Source organism: Ipomoea nil, unplaced genomic scaffold (genome assembly GCF_001879475.1).
Source record: "Ipomoea nil cultivar Tokyo-kokei standard unplaced genomic scaffold, Asagao_1.1 scaffold2283, whole genome shotgun sequence".
In the NCBI taxonomy this organism is placed as follows: domain Eukaryota; kingdom Viridiplantae; phylum Streptophyta; class Magnoliopsida; order Solanales; family Convolvulaceae; genus Ipomoea; species Ipomoea nil.
In genome coordinates, this window is record NW_017618711.1 from 632,605 (window position 1) to 651,257 (window position 18,653).

Genomic DNA, 18,653 nt, shown 5'->3' on the forward strand with positions numbered 1-18,653 from the left:
GGGGGCCCTTCATCTCCAGCCAGCCAATGGAGGCTGTTTTTTTTTTTTTTTTTTTTTTTTTTTTTTTTTTTTTTTTTTTTTTTTTTTTTGCAACAAGTATAAAATAAAAATATGCAAAATTTGTCCAAAAATTATTAATTGTTTTAAATAAAAGTTAATACTAACCAGCTTAGTTGACGATAGTGGTTGTATACTCTTGTCCCTTAAGAAAGGTCGGGAGTTTGAACGCCCTCTGTATGGAAAAAATTAATATGGTAGGAGTTTAGAGGTGTCTCCTATAGTTAGGTGTCAATTTGGGGTTTTTTTTTTTTTGTTTTTTTTTTTTGTTTTTTGTTTTTTGTTTTTTGTTTTTGTTTTTGTTTTTGTTTTTTGTTTTTTTTTTTTTTTTTTTTTTTTTTTTTTTTGCATCTAGGTCAAATTTTAGGTATATAAATACAAAGCATAATAAAAAAAAAAACGCGGTGCCAAATTGGTCTTTTTGCATCTAGGTCAAATTTAAGATGCATGATTTTTGTTGCTGTGTGCTTTAAGGTAGTGCATGATTTGTCAAGAAGGTGCTTTGTTTTCTGTTCATAACTACTTTCTCAACCAAATGAAGCACAAAGAGCCAATATCGCATCCTGGGGCTCGAACCCACAACCGCCCCTATAAGGTAGCAACTTGGTGCCATTGGACAACAAGGTCCTTGGCAAGTTCAAAATGATCTAATTCAAAAAAAAAAAAAAAAACTTTTGGAGTAAACATGAAGAAGATGGATGCATTTGAGGATGCACATTTTTTTTTTAATGTTCATTAATTTGAGCCGTTGATATAGATTTGATCAACGACTCAGATCTAACCTCATTTTCACCTATGAGCATCTCTGCACCATAACTCATCCCTATATATGGAAATTTTTTACTGTCATGATGTGCCAATTAATTAAAAGCTCTACATAAACATTTAGGCTTTGAACTCTCCTCATTAGTTTTTTCTTTGAGTTTTTACCCCTTTTGGTCCCTTGACTATGACTCATTCTCAATTTTGCATTCCGACATTTAATTGCACCCAATGTGATCCCTTGACTTTTAAAAATTACCCCAATTTGGTCCTCCGTTACCTTTTCCATCAATTAGGCGTTAAGTTTAGGGGTATTTTGGTCATTTCATTGTGTTTTTTTTGTGGGTTTCGGAGCAAATTAAGCTCAAAGGTTTTGGAGAAAAATAGGGTATGGAAATGTCGACAGGAGGTGTGCGCTATGGCCGCGACTCCGACTGCAAATTGGCCATCAACGATCTCCATTCGTTCGTTCTAAGCTTCTGACACAAATACATCTTCAAGAAGGCAGAAAGATTTCTCTTCTTCGAACACAAATACATCTTCAACCCCGAGGTCAGCCACACCATTGTTGTTGAACTCCTTGAGAAGGCATTCATCACCTTCAAGCTTTCTGGAATTATGAAAGGGACCAACGGGGATGGACGAAGGCTTGGGTGCTCTGTTTCTCACGCTAACAGCATCAACTCCAAGGCCGACGACAGAAAGGGTATTCTTCGAACCTAGAGAACGGGATATAGAAGGCTCAACCGACTGAGGAGCAGTCGATTTCCCTTTTCCGGCCATGAAAACAACAGAAAAATAGACGGAAAACGGAGAGAAGACTTAGTGGAAGTCGCCGGAGAAAACCTTCGTGAAGTCGCCGGCAATACTAGAAAACCTTCGTGGAGTCACCGCTTCGAACAACAACAGCCAAAGAACAATCTGGTCGCCGGACTATTTTGTCGTTAACGGAAAAGCCAAGGAGAATTTTTTATTGTTGTTTATTGTTACACTGGCTCAGTATTTCATCACTTCTGGCTCCTCTCCTGGGTAATTTTTTTGTCTTTTTTTTTAGTTTTATATCCATCATTATTGCATTTCATTGTCCTTGGTTTGGAGTGCCCATAATGTTTCGATTCTAAGGAAAATTTTAACCTCATTTCCCTTTTCTTTTGGAAAAAATATAGGTATGTTCTTGATGCAATGAGGGCTGTGAATGAGGCAAGTGCCTTGTCCGTCAGTGGCCTCAAAGTAAGAAAACTATCCTTCTGATTGTGTATACATGTATGTAAAGAAAAAGACATTTAATGAATTTGGGAAGAAATTCTGTTATCTTATATGATTACGTAAAGTGTTACAAGGCCAGAAAGCTTCTTCAATAATCAGATAATAATTATTGAATTTTTCTGTTGATTATCTTGATGTTGAATGATCAAGCAAAGGGGGTTTCAAGAAAAAAATGGCAGTGTAGTTATTACAATTGATCAGAGCAAAATGGGCAGAGATCTTTTAGATAGTAATGCGACATCTTGGACAAAGCTTGTGATGGATATGTACCCCCACGGAACATCTGTTAGGTCGGTGAGTGGTTTAATCATTATGGTTATGTTTATCTTAATCATTATGAACAGAGCACTCAAGTCTCAAATGGCGGGAGTGAACACTGAACAGAGCCATTGGGTTGAAGGGATGTGGGAGCTTTGGTAACGGAGGACCAGAAACCACAAATACCAAAATACAACAAAATGACCAAAAATACCCCTAAACTTAACACCTAATTGATGGAAAAGGTAACTGAGGACCAAATTGAAATAATTTTTAAAAGTCAAGGGACCACATTGGGTGCAATTAAAAGTCGGAATGCAAAATTGAGAATGAGCCATAGTCAAGGGACCAAAATGGGTAAAAACTCTTTTTTCTTTCATGTCTTCCAACTGCTTCCCACTACCCTTGTTGTTCACCACAATTAATGGCCGAATAGAGATCTTAGACGAAGACGGTACTCAACAAAATGTCTCAATAACACCTTTCTTACCACTACTTGGATGCTGCAAAATGTCATCAAATAAAAAAGTTTCGTTTTGCTTCATAGTCACATGGGTAAACTGCAACAAACACTCTATGCATTCACCTGCCAAACCAACACACTTATAGAATTCGGACCGCAACTGGTTGACTATCGATTTAGCTTCCTCTTCACCTACACTTTAATCTATAACTACTCCATCAACTTGAAATACTTGCCACAAATAGGCATATCTAGTCCACTGTGTAACCACATAGTTTGTAGGATACATTCAACCCGGACATCCTTACAAACAAGGAAAATATGCCTACACAATAACCCAACACTTTCAAACATCTGATAGCTACAAAAGTAGCGCCATTATCATTCAGGTTATGCTCCATACATGACACACATTCATCATCTTTTACTTCATAGCAAACTAAATCCCCCAGCTCATAAAAGGAAACAACATGACACATAAAACACCCAACAAAAATTTATGCGTGAACTTCACAGAAAATAGTTTTAGTGTACATTGATGCAACATGTCGCTCCAACATCAGCTGTGTCTTGTAATATGAAAAATAGCCAACACAAGCATCATTTAGTTTGGTATGTATGCCTATGAGTATCAATTGCACTCTCAAATTGCATCAAAAAAAAAAAAAAAAAAAAAAAAAAAAAAAACTCCACTGAACTTGTGTGATGCGTTACGAAACTCCAAAATAAATTATTTTTCGCTTCCAACCAGGACATTGTATGAATTAAACCCTCCATAAACATGTTGCTGAAGTACACATAGATCCAAAACAATGCACATGTAGTATATTGTGACATTACCATATTTAGTATTACTCTTTTTATTTTTATTTTATAATGTCATTAACTTTCATTTGTTTTTTATGATCAATCCTCCATTGAAATTTTCATTATTATCTCTCTCTCTCTATCTATCTATCTATCTATCTATCTATCTATCTATCTATCTATCTATCTATCTATCTATCTATATATATATATATATATATATATATATATATATATATATATATATATATTATTATTATTATTATTATTATTATTAAAGCAAAATGAGATACTGTAAAAAGTTTCCGCCAAATCCAATACTAAGTTTAAGCCAATCAAAATCAATTACTAAGTTTAAGTCAATCAATTCAATTACTAAGATGCCAGCCAACCAAAATCAATTACTAAGTTTAAGCCAATTGCTAAGATATCTAAACATCTATATATATTTCACACCATCTACAATACAAACACTATCAAGGAAGTTGTGATAGCGTATCAAATCTAGAAACGCTCTTCGCTTGCGAGTTGTGAGAGAGTATGAAATCCCCGAGAGAAAATCGTCTTCCATAATCAAATCCAAGGAAGTTGTCTTCCATGACCAGCAGGTAAGTTCTTTTACAAATCTCAATTCAAATCAGGCTACATCAATCAGTTTATACGAGACCATGTTAAAAGCTCTATTCTATGAAAACTGAGAAACTAAAGAAACTGTGAACATCAAGATGTGATCTTTGTGTGTCTGAATTTTGAATTTTAAACAATTGAATGATGGTGGTTTTTTTTTTTTTTTTTTTTTTTTTTTGCTGAACAATGAACAGATAGACATTTTTTGTCTAACGCATTTCAATGGGGGATGAGATGTCATTCCTACTTCGAATCTGATAGACATTTTATTATGTTTTTCTATATTTTATGATGGATCTGTCTAAGTTATTCCTAAATCCTTATTACTATTTAGAATAAGGTAGCAACACTGCTTTCTATGCTATTTCATAATATTTTGCAGGTTTAGAAGTACATATACAAGAACATATCACACATAGCAAATAAGAGGACTCCAAAAGCTGATAGAATTTGATTATCCTTATCTATATTTTAAGGTGGATCTCTCTAAGTTATTCATAATTCCTTATTACCAATTAGAATTAGGTAACAAATAGTGCTCCTTTTGGCTTTGGGTTTCTATTTTGCAGGTTTTGGAGTACATGGCTTTGGGTTTCTATTTTGCAGGTTTTGGAGTACATATACAAGAACACATCACATAGCAAATGAGAGGACCATGACAAACAGTGTGAATTGAAACAACCAATTTCAAGAGCATATATATCATGCATGAAGACATAAAAAATTGTTTTTTTTTTTCCTACAAAAAAAATGTTATGATAGAATTGTGTAGGACATGTATTGTAACACCCCCGATTTTTACCACAATTTTTAAAACTTAAATTCAAAGTTAAACATCTAATCATCAAGACGTAAAGCAAACGGAAGCTATATGAAATCGGTAAGTGTTATGCCACACCCATAAACCATGGGTGCACAGGCTAGTAAACAACAATCTAACAAAACATAAGAATACTAAGGCGCCCAGGCCAACAAGAGTAACTGTCTAGCAAGAGATCTATTCTATCTAAGTCCACATCTAGCGTGCTTGGCATCTACTCAAAACCTGTAAAATCAAGGGATAACACCTGGTCAGCGAATATTGCTGGCAACCCATCAGTACGCGTTAAATAACATATATAGATAGATATAATCAAAACCATTTGGAACGGGAATATAATATATATCATTTTAAAACCAAAGAGAGGAGTCAATACCAAAGACTCATCAATTACTCTCAAAAGAAATGAGGATCACCATCCTCACAACAACAACAAGACTACAAACATGAAAGATAACACAACCCATGATGCATTCTACTGATCACAAAGTAGAATACATCAAGACATGCTCATAAGCAAGGAATACACATTCACACGGTGACAACTACATGCCACAGTGACAACTACATAACACAAGTTTCATAGTTCTAACCTTATGCCCTGTTCCAACCTTATGGCTACCCATGACCTTATTTCGGTTCCAACCATTACCTCCTAGTGCCACCCTATACTTCTGAGTCCAACCTTTTGCCTCCGGGGACCGTCGTCCCCCCTCCAACAACCTCCAACATTACCACCGAACTCTCACTACATGAGGGTACCATTAATTTCATTCACACAACCACCAACTCGTGAGCAAAGCTCAAATAACAAACCACCAATCTTAATCATAGTCACACAAGGTCATCATCATTACCAAGAAGACTAAGGCTCAACAATAGCCTCAATCAAGTATCAATCAAAGGGTACAACGATTTGCATACGTTCACATCATAGGAATCAATCAAGAGACCACAATAAAGACATGAGACCATACTCAACAACAAAGGATTACAATCCAACACCAAATGATTGTCAACACAAGTTGCCAATCCCAATAAGAAGGAACAAACCACACATACTAGCATTTCAACATCAAACTAGCATGCTTATCAAACGGGTAAATCAAAAGTAGTTCCAAAGAACATTCAAGACTCACGTTAGCCCAACGAATCACAAAGTCGGACTCTTTGCACGATTCAAGACACTAAATCCTACATGGATTCCTAACATACCGTCCTAGACATACGAAACATCAAGAAGACTCACAAATAGCCCAATAAATCAACATCGGGAGGTCAAAATATCAATATCGAGAATAAAGAATCATGGGAACAAATTCCCGACATCAACCAACAACGTTCCCCGCGGGTACACACCCACGAACCACCGGTTCCCCGCGGGTGGGGTGGCGGGTTGGGCCCTGCCCGTCGTTTCGCCCGCGGGTACACACCTGTACACAAAAATATCCCTTCGGGGATTTTCAACAACAAGGCCAAGTCCAATTCCAAAACACCTAAAATCTCACACACAACAACAATATGACTTGAATCCAATAAATAGCCAAGCAATGACATTCAAAAACCCTAAGAACAAGCTCTAAACATGCATCACCACAAGATAATGCATCAAATCTCACAAATCAACACAAGAATCACAAGTAGAAGCTAAGAATCATCATATAAGTAAGAAAATAGGTTTTGTAAAGCATGGGTTACCTTTGTAGCCTAACAACTTCTTCTTTTCACCCTTAAAAGCCTTTCCTAGAGCTCCTCTTCCACACCAACTTCTTACACAAACCAAAACACAACAAAGATCCTAACTTTTAGAAAAAGACAACTAAAAGAAGGTTAAAAACACCAAAAAGCTAAGGATCTTACCCTTTCATATGCTCAAGATGAAGAAAGTAGGAATCTTGTAAGAAAATCTTGCAAGACTTTGATGCTCAAATTCTATCTTGGAGAAGAAGCTAAATCATTTTAGAGAGAAGCTAGAGTTTTTGAGTTTTAGGTTGAAGAGTGAATGAAATGAGAGTGTCTTGCTAGGTTAGCTTGAATCACAATTCTTAGGTAGAAAGACATTCCTACCCTTACTAATGTTGGAATGATATATATAATTGAGTAGAATAATTTAATTATATATATATAATTTAATTAAGAATTTTTATTCGTAATTATGAAATTAATTATTATATATAAAAATAATCTATTAAAAGGTAGAATATTTATTTATATAATAATTATTTTCATATGAACGTATGTAACTGTCAATTTCATTATTTATAATATACATAATATACTTTAACAATATAAAAAAATAAAATAACATTAACTACTATAAATTTATAGGTCGTGCATCGCACGGGCATTATACTAGTATCATTTATAAGAGAATGATATAAATTATATGTTGAGACAAGATACTTGAATGATGAAAGTACATATTTGTTATATTTATTTAAAGAGAGTGACAAAATTTAAAATGAAACATTACTTGTGACAAGTAAACAAAAATTGTGTGTGAATATAATTGAACAAAATTTTAAAAAGTAATATTATGTGTGACAAAATTAAGAATTTGCGTGCTCTTTTGATTAATATAACTTGATTAACTTCCTCTAGATTGGGTGTGTGTGTGTTCTAAATCATCAAAATATTTTTCTTTAATCCTCTCCTCTCCCACAGTAAAACCGTGATACGCTGGGTCTCTGGCTCTCTGCTGAAGTGCTCCTTCACTGTCGCACTCCTCTTTCTGAATTCTGAGGCACGACATATTAGCGAACTTGTATATGCTCCAGAAGAAGAGAAGCAACGTAAATTCTGAAAATGGCGAAGAGCTATGCGAGAGAGAACGCGCCCCTATCGAGATTCGGAGTACTGGTGGCGCAATTGGAATCCATAGTCGCCTCTGCAGCTCACAAGCCTCCCGACCCTCTCCTCTGCTTTGATCTCCTCTCCGATCTCATCTCAGCCATCAACGAAGAGCCCAAGGTCAGCATTTACTCTCCTGTTTCTCTTTAGATCTCTACTATATCATTTAACTTCGTCTCTCATTCTACTAATCCTTTCGAATTGTTGTTACATTCCCTGGATTCTAAACCAATACTTTTATAATTCTCTTCTCTCATTTCGTTTGAGTAGGTGTTTGAAAGAAGTGTATAAGTCCAGCGCAAAATATTGGTTTTGATATTTGCTCTGGAAATGTGAACTTTGAGAGTTTGAGGCAATATATTTCGTTATGAAACTGTGTTCTTTCTTAGTAACTCAGACTTTTTAACAAAAGTTACAGACTTTCTTGTGAAAATCCTTTTAGTTTCTAGCAGAGTTTTGTTACCTGATGTGAATTTTATCCATAAATGGATTGTGCTAGAATTTATTCTGAATGGTTCATGATTTCATGTATTATTATTGCATGAAGTCAAGGTTCTTGATCATGATGTCCGAATTTCAGGAATCAATACCGATCTGTCAGAGGAAATGTGAAGATGCTCTTTATTCTCTACTTGTGCTTGGTGCAAGAAAGCCAGTGCGACACTTGGCATCTTTGGCTATGGCTAGGGTCATACAAAAGGGTGATTCCATTTCAATATATTCCAGAGCTAGCAGCTTGCAGGGATTCCTCTCAGATGGAAAGAAAAACGAGCCTCACCGATTTGCTGGTTTGTCATACTTGAATTTCCTCGTTTGCCAAAGTTCAGGCATATTAAAAGATACTCCATATTTCTTTTAGGTGTTTGATATTAGGTTGTTCTCTGATTTGGAAAAATGGAATGGGTACTATGTCAATGACATCTTTTTATCATAGACTTCAAGATGTCCTTGTATTTTAACTTCCGAGGGGCTTAATAGATTATCCATTGTTGTTATTCTTTTGTTGATACATTGAACTTTGATGTTCTGTAGTATTACACCTTGTTACCAACTTACCATACATGTTCTTGTTGCTTTTCCTCTATAGTACATTTCTGTAGTTGATCCCAGTGCACAAGACTCATTTTATTGAAGCTTATCTCTGTGCTCTAAAGGTGCTGCTGAGTGCTTGGGTGAATTGTATCGCTACTTTGGGAGACGAATTACTTCTGGATTACTTGAAACAACTGCAATTCTCACAAAAATGTTGAAGTTCAATGAGGTAATTAGTATACAAAGTGATTTTAATATCTATCTAGTTCATGAGGTGTGTGATATCAGAATTCCTTTGCCAATACTCAATAACAGATCTTAGTAATTTTTGCATTAGAGTACCAATTTCTTGCTTTTCTTTTCTCTTGTTAAATAAGGGATATTGTGGCAAAATATTACAGGCCTCACAATGCATTATTTCTAGGTCAAATTTCTCAAAGTTCAACACTCGAACATCAGTTGACTATCTATAGACATATAACTGTGAGAATACAACTTTTTAATGATCCTGTACAAACACAGCATGGACAAGAAACTTTTAATGATAATGAATAAGTCAATAAGTACAATATACATAGGAACTTAGTAGGACTGTTAGTAAAAATAATATCCTAACAATGAGACATCTTAAACACCATATATTCATAATCAATATTACATGTTTGCTGGCTTCTTCAAGAAATATCTAGCATCAAATGCCTTAATGGACACTAATATCAATGAGCACAGAGTATGGGAAAAGAAGCATAACCCATTAAATCCTTCCTTTAGACCCAAGGTCTTTCTCTCATAAATCTCACTTCCTAAATATGCAATTGTTCAAAGACTTGACAAGTTAGTATAATTCAATTGCTTATAGGCAATAGGTAGTGAATTGTTACTACGATATCTTTATTTTCAGTAACTAAGCATATTTCCTCTTGATGTTAAAAATCAGTTCATGTGTTAGTTCATATTAAGATTTTGTGGATCAGTTGCATCTGCTTGTATTATGAATGTTTTTCATTTGATCCTTGCTATCTAACATTTTGTCAAGGGCATGCAACACATCTAACAACCAGTTACTTCAGGACTTCGTGAGACATGAAGGTTTTCACATGCTTCAGAATGCTTTGGAAGGATCAGGTGGCAGTGCTGCTTCCTCAGCATATACAGAGGCGTTCCGTATCATAATGCGGACAGGAATTGGAGACAAATCATTTAATGTTAGAATAGCTGCGGCTAGATGCCTGAAGGCATTTGCAAACATTGGAGGACCTGGATTAGGTGTTGGAGAGCTTGAGAGTTCATCTTCTTACTGTGTCAAGGTTGGACAATTTGTATTTTTTTAGCTATTTACATTTTTGTTAATTGTTATCCCATTTTATTTTATTGATTCTAATTTTAATTATTCCTTTACTTGAGTTCAAATTTATAGCTCTAACTCTGTAGGCCCTTGAGGACCCAATACCATCTGTTAGGGATGCCTTTGCTGAAGCCCTTGGAGCACTGCTTGCTCTTGGGATGAATCCCAATGCACAGGTGAGCATATGTGGCTGCCATGCTTTATTGGTTTCTTGCTTCAACTTTTAAACTGTTATTCTTAATAGGTGCAACTGAGGGGGAAAGCTCATTTTACTCAAAAAAAACTTGAAGGAGGTCTCGAAAGGCACTTGGTTTTGCCCTTCATAAAAGGTATATCTATAGTAGCTTGCACTTTAGTTCTTTGCTTCTCTTCCTCTAGCTAAAAGGAATATGCATTTATTGTTGTTGTTGTTGTTGTTGTTTTTTGCTGGTGTTGGTGTTGGTTTTTAGTTCTATGTGATGGTTTATTGGTTTATTATCGTTAGCAAATTCTGATGAACATTGATAAAATTTTCAGCTAGTGGACCTCGTTCAAAAGACTTGCGGGTTGGGCTTACCTTATCATGGGTGTCATTTCTACAGGTAGCTCATGACACAGAACATTAGCTAAAGGTGTTTTCTTGTTGTGTAGTCTAGGTGAACTACCATTACTGGATTTGAATATCTTGAGGCTTATAAACTAACTTGCTTGGCTATTAATACGGTAACATGGAGAGATAAAAATATAAATTATCAAACTCGGTTTGGATATGCATTATTTAGTCATTGTTTATTAATAAGCTCAAAACAGCTTGCTGGTCTAGTTTGGATAGACAACTTTAATAAGTTCTTTTAAGATAGACGCTTTTCAATAAGCTCTAAACAACTTATATGGGTTTACCATTTTAACTGACCTTTGGAAAGCTGTTTTCAGTTTATTCTAATAAGCTCCTTGAAATAGCTTTTGGAAATAAGCACAAAACAGCTTTTCAAAAGCCATAAACTCTAATTAAAAAAAAGAAGCCATAAACTCTTTTGATAAGCTTTTCCAAATTCCAAACGCTATAAAATCAATACAAATCATTACAGTAGTAGATAAGCTGAAAATGACCTCATTCTATAGCTGATGGTGATACTAGAAAAAATGCCTTTCCTAACTTTTATGTCTGCCACAGCAGATTTACTTTTACAGTGTAGTTTCTCTGTCTTTTAACAAGTGCAAGCAAACTACATCGACTAGAACTCCACAATTCTTTTTGCAGGCCATTCGCATGAAGTATCTTCAACCTGATAGTGAGCTTGATAAGTTTGCCACCCAAGTTATTGACATGCTTCGTGTAGACAATTCTTTTGATGCTCAAGCAGTGGTATGTTTCTTCCTTATCTGACGCTTCAATTTCTATATGATTTTATGGGAGCAAAGAAATCTTCTGATCCATCAAAGTTTTCTTTTATGTCCTCATTGAAGTGAAAGTGGCATATGTTGAATGGACCTTATATTTACTTTCTCTTTGTTTGTATTTTAAGAACAAAGTTTATCATTCTCCATTGTGTACTACATCTGCTTGATACTACAATGATCTCGTTGTTCAATGAAATTTTCATTCCTCTTGTATCCTTGAAGTTGGACTAAATAGATTAAACTTATGCTGGCTGAAAATTGTACTATTTGGAGCTCCGCATACCCAGAACCATACAACTATCCAGCCTTAAGTACGCTAGGCTTTAAGCTCTACATGTGGGTGTATGCAATTAACAAAGATGATAGATTTTGGTAACTGGAACTCTTTAGTAGTCATTTGTCATTGTAATCATTGTTGATAATGCTGTCTACAAAGGCTCTTTGTGAATTTATTAAAAATTGGCTGAGCAGAAGAATTTGGCATTTTAATTAACAATCACTCAGAATTGCGCAACTCTTTGATATATTATCATAGACTTTGCAAATTTATTCGGTTTCTAAATGGTCTGCCTTGTACTTGTTTGAAGGCATGTGTCCTTTACATTCTTCGCGTTGGTATAACGGATCAAATGAGTGAAGCTACTCAAAGTGGCTTCTTGGTTGTTTTGAGCAAGCAGGTTATTCATAGCTATCCTTTTTACCTTTATCTTTTGAGTACTTGTATAATTCATTCAGGTGATCTAATGTTACTTAGTCTGCAGCTTCAATCTCCTGAGGCCACTCCTTCAATGCGAGTTGCTGCTTTACGTACTCTGTCCTATGCTTTGAAAACACTGGGCGAGGTGAAACATAGTTTCAGGGTCTACATATTTTTGCCTGAATCTCTTCTTTCTTGTTGAAACCTATGTTCTTGTTCGTACTCTTGACAACTAGCTAATGTTATCAAGAAGGCATTCAACCAACTTTTGATATATCGAAAGAAAAGTTCCATGAGAGATATATATGTATTGGATAAAATTGTGAAGAAAACACAAAAGCTGAGCAGTAGAATTGGTTAATGATAAATTTTTTTGATTTATTACTTTTTTCTTTTGGGTATGGATACTGGGGAGTGGGGGAGCTTGACAAGAGTTGTTTCTTTTTGATATAACATGATTAACTAGTTCATGCTTTTAAATTAACTGCTGAGAGGGTAAACTGGATTCTCCTAATAATTAAGACCAGGCCTAAGATCATACTGATAGTACCTGTAATAACCCATGAAAAGAAAGCCCAAAAGTTCTATAATACCTCATTAAAGCATAAATTTAGGCAATTCTTTGTCAAATAACATTTTTATTAGCCATGGGGAAGTTGATATATGTATTGGTTTCTAAAGGTCGTATTTAAGTATGCTCAATATTCAGGTGCCTGCAGAATTCAAGGAAGTTCTTGATAACACTGTTGTTGCAGCAGTTTCTAATCCGTCACCACAAGTAACTTTCTGAATTTTTGATTTCTAAGTAGTTCAATTTATTAAATGAATTTCTTTTTGAATACCATTTTGCCATTTTGGTTTCTATGCATTTCCTAGGTACGTGTTGAGGCTGCATTGACATTGCGTGCTCTTGCTGAGGTTGATCCTACTTGTATAGGTGGTTTAATTTCTTATGCAGTAACCATGCTTGGTGCAGTCAGAGAGAACATTTCATTTGAGAAGGTATAACTGAAGCAGTAGTTAAAATCAGAATCTGTGTTTTTGTTCGCAGGCTGCTACAACTTTCTCTTATTATCTATGTTTTGTCACTGTAAATTTAGAATCCTTCATGCTTCTTGAGGGACTAGTTCTCCTTGACCTTCTTTGATAACAATTTCTGGACCTGCACAAATGATGAAGAGCATAATTTTCTCAGCATTTATGAATTCTTTGCTTAGCTATCTCTAACTTGTTGTGATTTATTATCTATCCTAATTTCTCCCTTGTGTACTGTTTACTAGTCTTGTCTCATTTGTGGTTCTAGAGATGGGTTTCAAAAAATTTTCCCCACATACCTTTTACTACGTGAGTTATTTAATCTAGCTTTGCTTCTTTGCATGATATAGGGAACTAATTTAAAAGCTGAGCTGGTCTGTCTGAATGGTCAAGCTGCAGTTTTGGCAGCATTGGTTTCTATTTCTCCAAAATCACCTCTTGGTTATCCAGCTAGGTATTGTTTTTCATTGTTGATGCTTAAATTCTTTCTCCTCTGCTTTAAGCTCTGTTACTGTCATATATCAACACTTAAAATATTTTTAAATAAGTGATTTATTATGTTCTCTTCTTGTTGAGTGGGGGAAGTTGATAAAGGGGGTTTGTATCATACCAGATTGCCTAGATCAGTTCTTGAAGTTTCCAAGAAAATGCTTTTAGAATCAAGTAGGAACCCTACTTCGGCTGCCGTTGAAAAGGAAGCTGGATGGATGCTTTTATCATCTCTGCTGTCTTCCATGCCAAAACAGGTAAAAAAAGGTTCCTGGTTTATTTGTGAAGCATCTAAATGTTGATTGTTAAGGATCATATTGATGGGTGCAGGAGCTTGAAGAAGAAGTTTTTGATATTCTTTCTCTATGGGCATCTGTGTTCAGCAAAAATCCAGAACACCACATTAGCGCAACAGTAGATTTGCCATCTAATTTATGGTTAGATAATCCTTTATTATGTTAAATTTGTACCTCTTTTTTTTTTTTTTTTTTTGGTCATTGCCAACTGTGTTTATTGCATCCAAAGTTGTGGACCATAATATGTTCTCTTTCAGCTTTCTCTGGAATTCCAGATTTTTTTTTTGTTTTTTTTTTTTTGTTTCTTTTCTTTTCTTTTCTTCCCATGCAAACCTTGGAGTTTGTTGGGTTTTTATTTTCATGGATTTTTAACATTTTCTTCTCCATTTAGCACTTTTATGCATTACTTGAGAATTCAAAATATTTATTGCTTGTTGTCTACTTCAAGGCCTAGGGCATTTATGTTCTAGGGGGAGGGGGTCCTTAGCCTTAGCCTTCTTAAAAACCATTTTTACTTAAGTGAATAGCATTAGAGGACTGTCTAGGAGAAGTACTTTTAATCTCAATATCTAATGTTCTATGAGGAACCTGATCCTTCAAAGAGAGTGTGGCAACATCGTTTTCTGCTAGAAGCTCTACATTTATTACGAGGAGAAAAGATGTGTACTTTAAATCATTTATCTGCCTTCTTGTTCCTATTTTGCGTTGTTGTCTGCTCCTATATCTCTTTGGTGATTGTATGTGCATTTTTTCAGTAATTTATCTTTCATGCTTATTTATGATGTTTTACCCTTTAATTAATTTCTTTAAATTTTTTTTTTTTTTTTTAATGAAAGTTTTGAAAAATGAACGTCGTCTTTACTTCCCTCTAGTGTATGGTCTGCTGCAATGGATACGTTGACGGTGTTTATAAAATGCTTTCTTTCATCTGATGCTGTGAGCAAGGGGATCTTACTTCAACCGGTGCAACTATATCTTAGTAGGTAACAACATTAAACATGTTTATTTCCCTGCATCATCTGGATTATTATTGGCTATGTATATGTTTCTTTATCAAATGTTTGTGGAAAGAAACCATTTCCTTTTTGTTTTTGTTGTTTGCTTGTTTGTTTATTTATTTATTTACTTTTTTTGTTTTGTTTTTTTCTTTGTTAATTAATTAATTTATTTTTATATTTTAAAGTTGTTTTTGCTTTTGTGGGTGTAGAGAAGTCAATAAGTAATTCTTGAACTATAGATGATTGGATATGTCTTTTGGAGCCAGGAAGCCTCATTTAAACTTTATATCTACTATTACTAGCCAGACCTTCTGGGTGCATTTATCTGAATCTATGATTCATACAAACCTCTGAGAGGGTAGCAATTTTCTGTTTCAAAAATGTTTCTATGCCGTTTCCTAATAAAACAAAAGTTTCAGGTCATTTCGGAATTAACCAAACAACTGGAAACACATTTCAGGTTCAAAATTTGACAAAAAAATTTCCTGGGTCAAAATATGAAAAATTGAAATTAAAACCTAAACTTTGTCTTTTACTCCTAAGACCTATGTCACCAATTCTGTTACTCGCTTTAGTCTTCAAAATCCTAAGGCCTATATCGTCGAATCCTGCAAGGCAGTTGCATGTACCAACATCCAGCTTTCGACATTAGGCTACCTACTTCATTGTTGTGAAAGGAATCAGAGTAGTTATTCCCTTCCTCTTGATGTGAAAGGAATTAGAATAGTTATTCCTTTATTCATTCATTCAGAAGGAACAAATTATTTCCAAAAAGTGTTGAAAACTTTGTTTTTATTCACAACAATCTGTCTTCTATCAAGGAATACCTTTGAATATTATGCTGACAAATAAAAAATGTGGAATGTAAGAGGGGATGAATTTGTGAGCATAGAAGGTGTTGGCATCCTTCAGTTTGCCAACCTATTTTTTTAGATGAGGCTGAGCTAGAATTTGTATTTTTAATGAAGATGCTAATGAAAACATAAACAGTTAGAATGTTTAAATTTAAGAATATTTTGGAGTTTGGACATTGTGTTCTTATTTCAAATAGACTCTGGTATTTAACTATTTATTAGTGATTTAGTGTATTGCTCTTATTTATTAGTTTAATACTTTTAATTATGAAAGTATTAGATAATTCATATTTAAGATGATTTTTATTTTTTATTTTTGTTGCAAATATACCCCTATATTTTTATATTTACATGTTTCCCCAACATTTCAATTCCTACATTTTTTGAAATTGTTGTTTCCTTGTTTCCAGTTTCCATGCTACATAGATCTGAACTTTAGGACTCACTAGGAAAGTAAAATGGAAATGCAAATAAGTATTGCTAATACCTTGAACTTATTTTCCTGGTAATGTGATATCCAATGTGTTTAAGCAGGGCCCTTTCCTACATATTGCAATTGGTAGCTAGAGACCACAGGAATGCAAAACCTGGAGTGGATGTATTTATCATCAAGACACTGCAAGCTTATCAGTCCCTTTCTGACCCAAATGCATATAAAAGTGACCATGCGCGCATTGTTCATGTTTGCACCACACCATTTAGGTAATAATTTTTTTTGGCTTGCATATAAGTGGTCCTTGTATATTTTCATTTATTTTAGTCACTAGGCTTTATATTGAAGGACTTATTTTGAACACACAAATATATTCCTTTCTGTTAGTGAATCATTGCTCATTTTATTTCTAAGCTTATTTTTATTTTTTCTTGGAATGGCAACAGGGAAGCTTCTAAATGTGAGGAAAGCTCATGCTTGCGCATGCTTTTAGACAAGAGAGATGCGTGGCTTGGTCCTTGGAACCCTGGAAGGTCTCTGCCTGTGACTTTCTTAACTGTGTCCTTTTCTTTTATAGGCAATATTTCATTCTCATACAAATTACTCAGGTGGTGCCATTGCCAATTCATTTGAATAATTGATTGTCAATCTTTTTGCTTATTGTACTCAGAGATTGGTTTGAAGATGAACTTCGTTCATTCCAAGGGGGAAGAGATGGTGTATTGCCTTGTGTGTGGGAACATGAGCCTCCCAGTTTTCCTCAGGTAAACCGTTCTTCTGTTCCCCTTCCCCATTCCCACACCCCAGGCCAAAGGCAGCGGAAAGCACAAGTCAAAAGCGGTTCTGCTTTGCAACATTTCAGATTTTGCAATTTTTTGCTTGGGGAGCTTATTTATTCTTGACTTTAAAGCCAGTACTAATACTTATCATTTTATCTTGAAGCCGGAGACAATAAGCAAATCGTTGGTGAATCAAATGCTTCTCTCCTTTGGAACCATGTTTGCTTCCCAGGTAGGTGAATGTGGTTGATGACCATTGACTTGGCTTTGAGCTCTTGTTGTGTTTTCTGTGGTTGAAATATCTGGGTTTTGTCAGTTCAATTCAATATTCCTATTTCATCCCAGGATAGTAAGGGAATGCTCTCACTTCTTGGCACGGTTGAGCAAAGTCTAAAAGCTGGAAAGAAACAAGCTTGGCATTCTGCTAATGTCACCAATATATGTGTGGGATTACTTGCTGGGTTGAAGGTTCTCTTTAGTTGGTTTTTTCCCTCCCTCTCTCTCTCTCTCTCACACTCACACACACACAGATATTGTGAATTTTCAATGTCTTATACCCTTATTTGATGTCCATGCTGACACAGGCATTGCATGCTTTACGTCCTGAGCCCCTAGGACTGGAAGTACTGAATGCAACACAATCTATTTTTCAGGTTTTCTGCAATTTGAACTCAGTTTTGCTCCGAGTACATTGGTAAAACATGATTGATTTCTTATATTTCTGTGCAATTTTACAGATTATTTTGGTTGAGGGTGATATCAGTGCATCTCAACGCCGAGCACTGTCAGAAGGTCTTGGTCTAGTAGCACGACTTGGGAATGATGTATTCACTGCCAAATTGGTTAGTTGAATATGGTTTCTAACCTATCTGCTTGCTTTGTTTTCAAAGTGTTTGCATGCTAAATTTTTCATATTGCAGAAATTAAAATTTTATAATTTTTGCTACTTAGTTTCCATATATAACTGTCTTCTCTGGGTAGTGACTGGCTCATTTTCTGTTGCTGACTTGGAAACATGCTGTTGGGTTCTTCCTTCTATCTTCTTTGTGCATGCTGCTGATTTGAACTGACTAGCTTTTGTTATCACAGACACGATCGTTCCTTGGTGACATACATAGCGGTGCAGATTCACATTATGCTGCTTCAATTGCCCTTGCGCTTGGCTGCATTCATCGCAGGTAGTCCTGAGACTTGAAGATCTTGATTGGTTTTGGTCTTAATTTAGCTTCAAGAATCTAGTGGTTATTACATAGAAATTATAGAATGATAGAAAACCAGTTACAGGAGGAAGTGGGAACTGAAAATTCATTGCAAATGCATTTTATTGCATACTGAATGATTTAGTTGAGGTAGAGCTGCCTGGTGATCCCTAGGTTGCAGCACGTCTGGTCGTTAACTCCTCGTG

The 18,653-nt window shown here is 35.2% G+C and overlaps 1 protein-coding gene and 1 long non-coding RNA gene across 3 annotated transcripts in view; one reads left to right on the top strand and one right to left on the bottom strand.

Annotated features, from left to right (window-relative positions):
- The window catches only part of LOC109151217, a 20,268-nt gene continuing 1,615 nt past the window's right edge, over window positions 1-18,653 (bottom strand). The window contains exons 2-3 of the long non-coding RNA XR_002049266.1: window positions 5,707-5,712; window positions 1-13 (exon numbers count right to left, since the gene is read on the bottom strand). This is a non-coding gene — a long non-coding RNA (uncharacterized LOC109151217). The remainder of the gene's footprint in view (window positions 14-5,706; window positions 5,713-18,653) is intronic.
- LOC109151200 (HEAT repeat-containing protein 5B) overlaps window positions 7,703-18,653 on the top strand; it is a 22,180-nt gene continuing 11,229 nt past the window's right edge. Inside the window, exons 1-24 of one of the 2 annotated variants that reach the window (XM_019299117.1) lie at window positions 7,703-8,030; window positions 8,491-8,698; window positions 9,065-9,171; window positions 10,013-10,249; window positions 10,374-10,463; window positions 10,532-10,616; window positions 10,804-10,868; window positions 11,528-11,632; window positions 12,255-12,344; window positions 12,429-12,509; window positions 13,074-13,142; window positions 13,241-13,366; window positions 13,750-13,853; window positions 14,013-14,145; window positions 14,219-14,325; window positions 15,057-15,167; window positions 16,571-16,738; window positions 16,916-17,002; window positions 17,140-17,233; window positions 17,412-17,480; window positions 17,594-17,716; window positions 17,833-17,901; window positions 17,986-18,090; window positions 18,338-18,426. In XM_019299117.1, the coding sequence (XP_019154662.1) occupies window positions 7,866-8,030; window positions 8,491-8,698; window positions 9,065-9,171; window positions 10,013-10,249; window positions 10,374-10,463; window positions 10,532-10,616; window positions 10,804-10,868; window positions 11,528-11,632; window positions 12,255-12,344; window positions 12,429-12,509; window positions 13,074-13,142; window positions 13,241-13,366; window positions 13,750-13,853; window positions 14,013-14,145; window positions 14,219-14,325; window positions 15,057-15,167; window positions 16,571-16,738; window positions 16,916-17,002; window positions 17,140-17,233; window positions 17,412-17,480; window positions 17,594-17,716; window positions 17,833-17,901; window positions 17,986-18,090; window positions 18,338-18,426 (2,687 nt within the window). In that variant the 5' untranslated portion in view covers window positions 7,703-7,865. The remainder of the gene's footprint in view (window positions 8,031-8,490; window positions 8,699-9,064; window positions 9,172-10,012; window positions 10,250-10,373; window positions 10,464-10,531; window positions 10,617-10,803; window positions 10,869-11,527; window positions 11,633-12,254; window positions 12,345-12,428; window positions 12,510-13,073; window positions 13,143-13,240; window positions 13,367-13,749; window positions 13,854-14,012; window positions 14,146-14,218; window positions 14,326-15,056; window positions 15,168-16,570; window positions 16,739-16,915; window positions 17,003-17,139; window positions 17,234-17,411; window positions 17,481-17,593; window positions 17,717-17,832; window positions 17,902-17,985; window positions 18,091-18,337; window positions 18,427-18,653) is intronic. The other variant, XM_019299116.1, reaches the window with a different exon arrangement.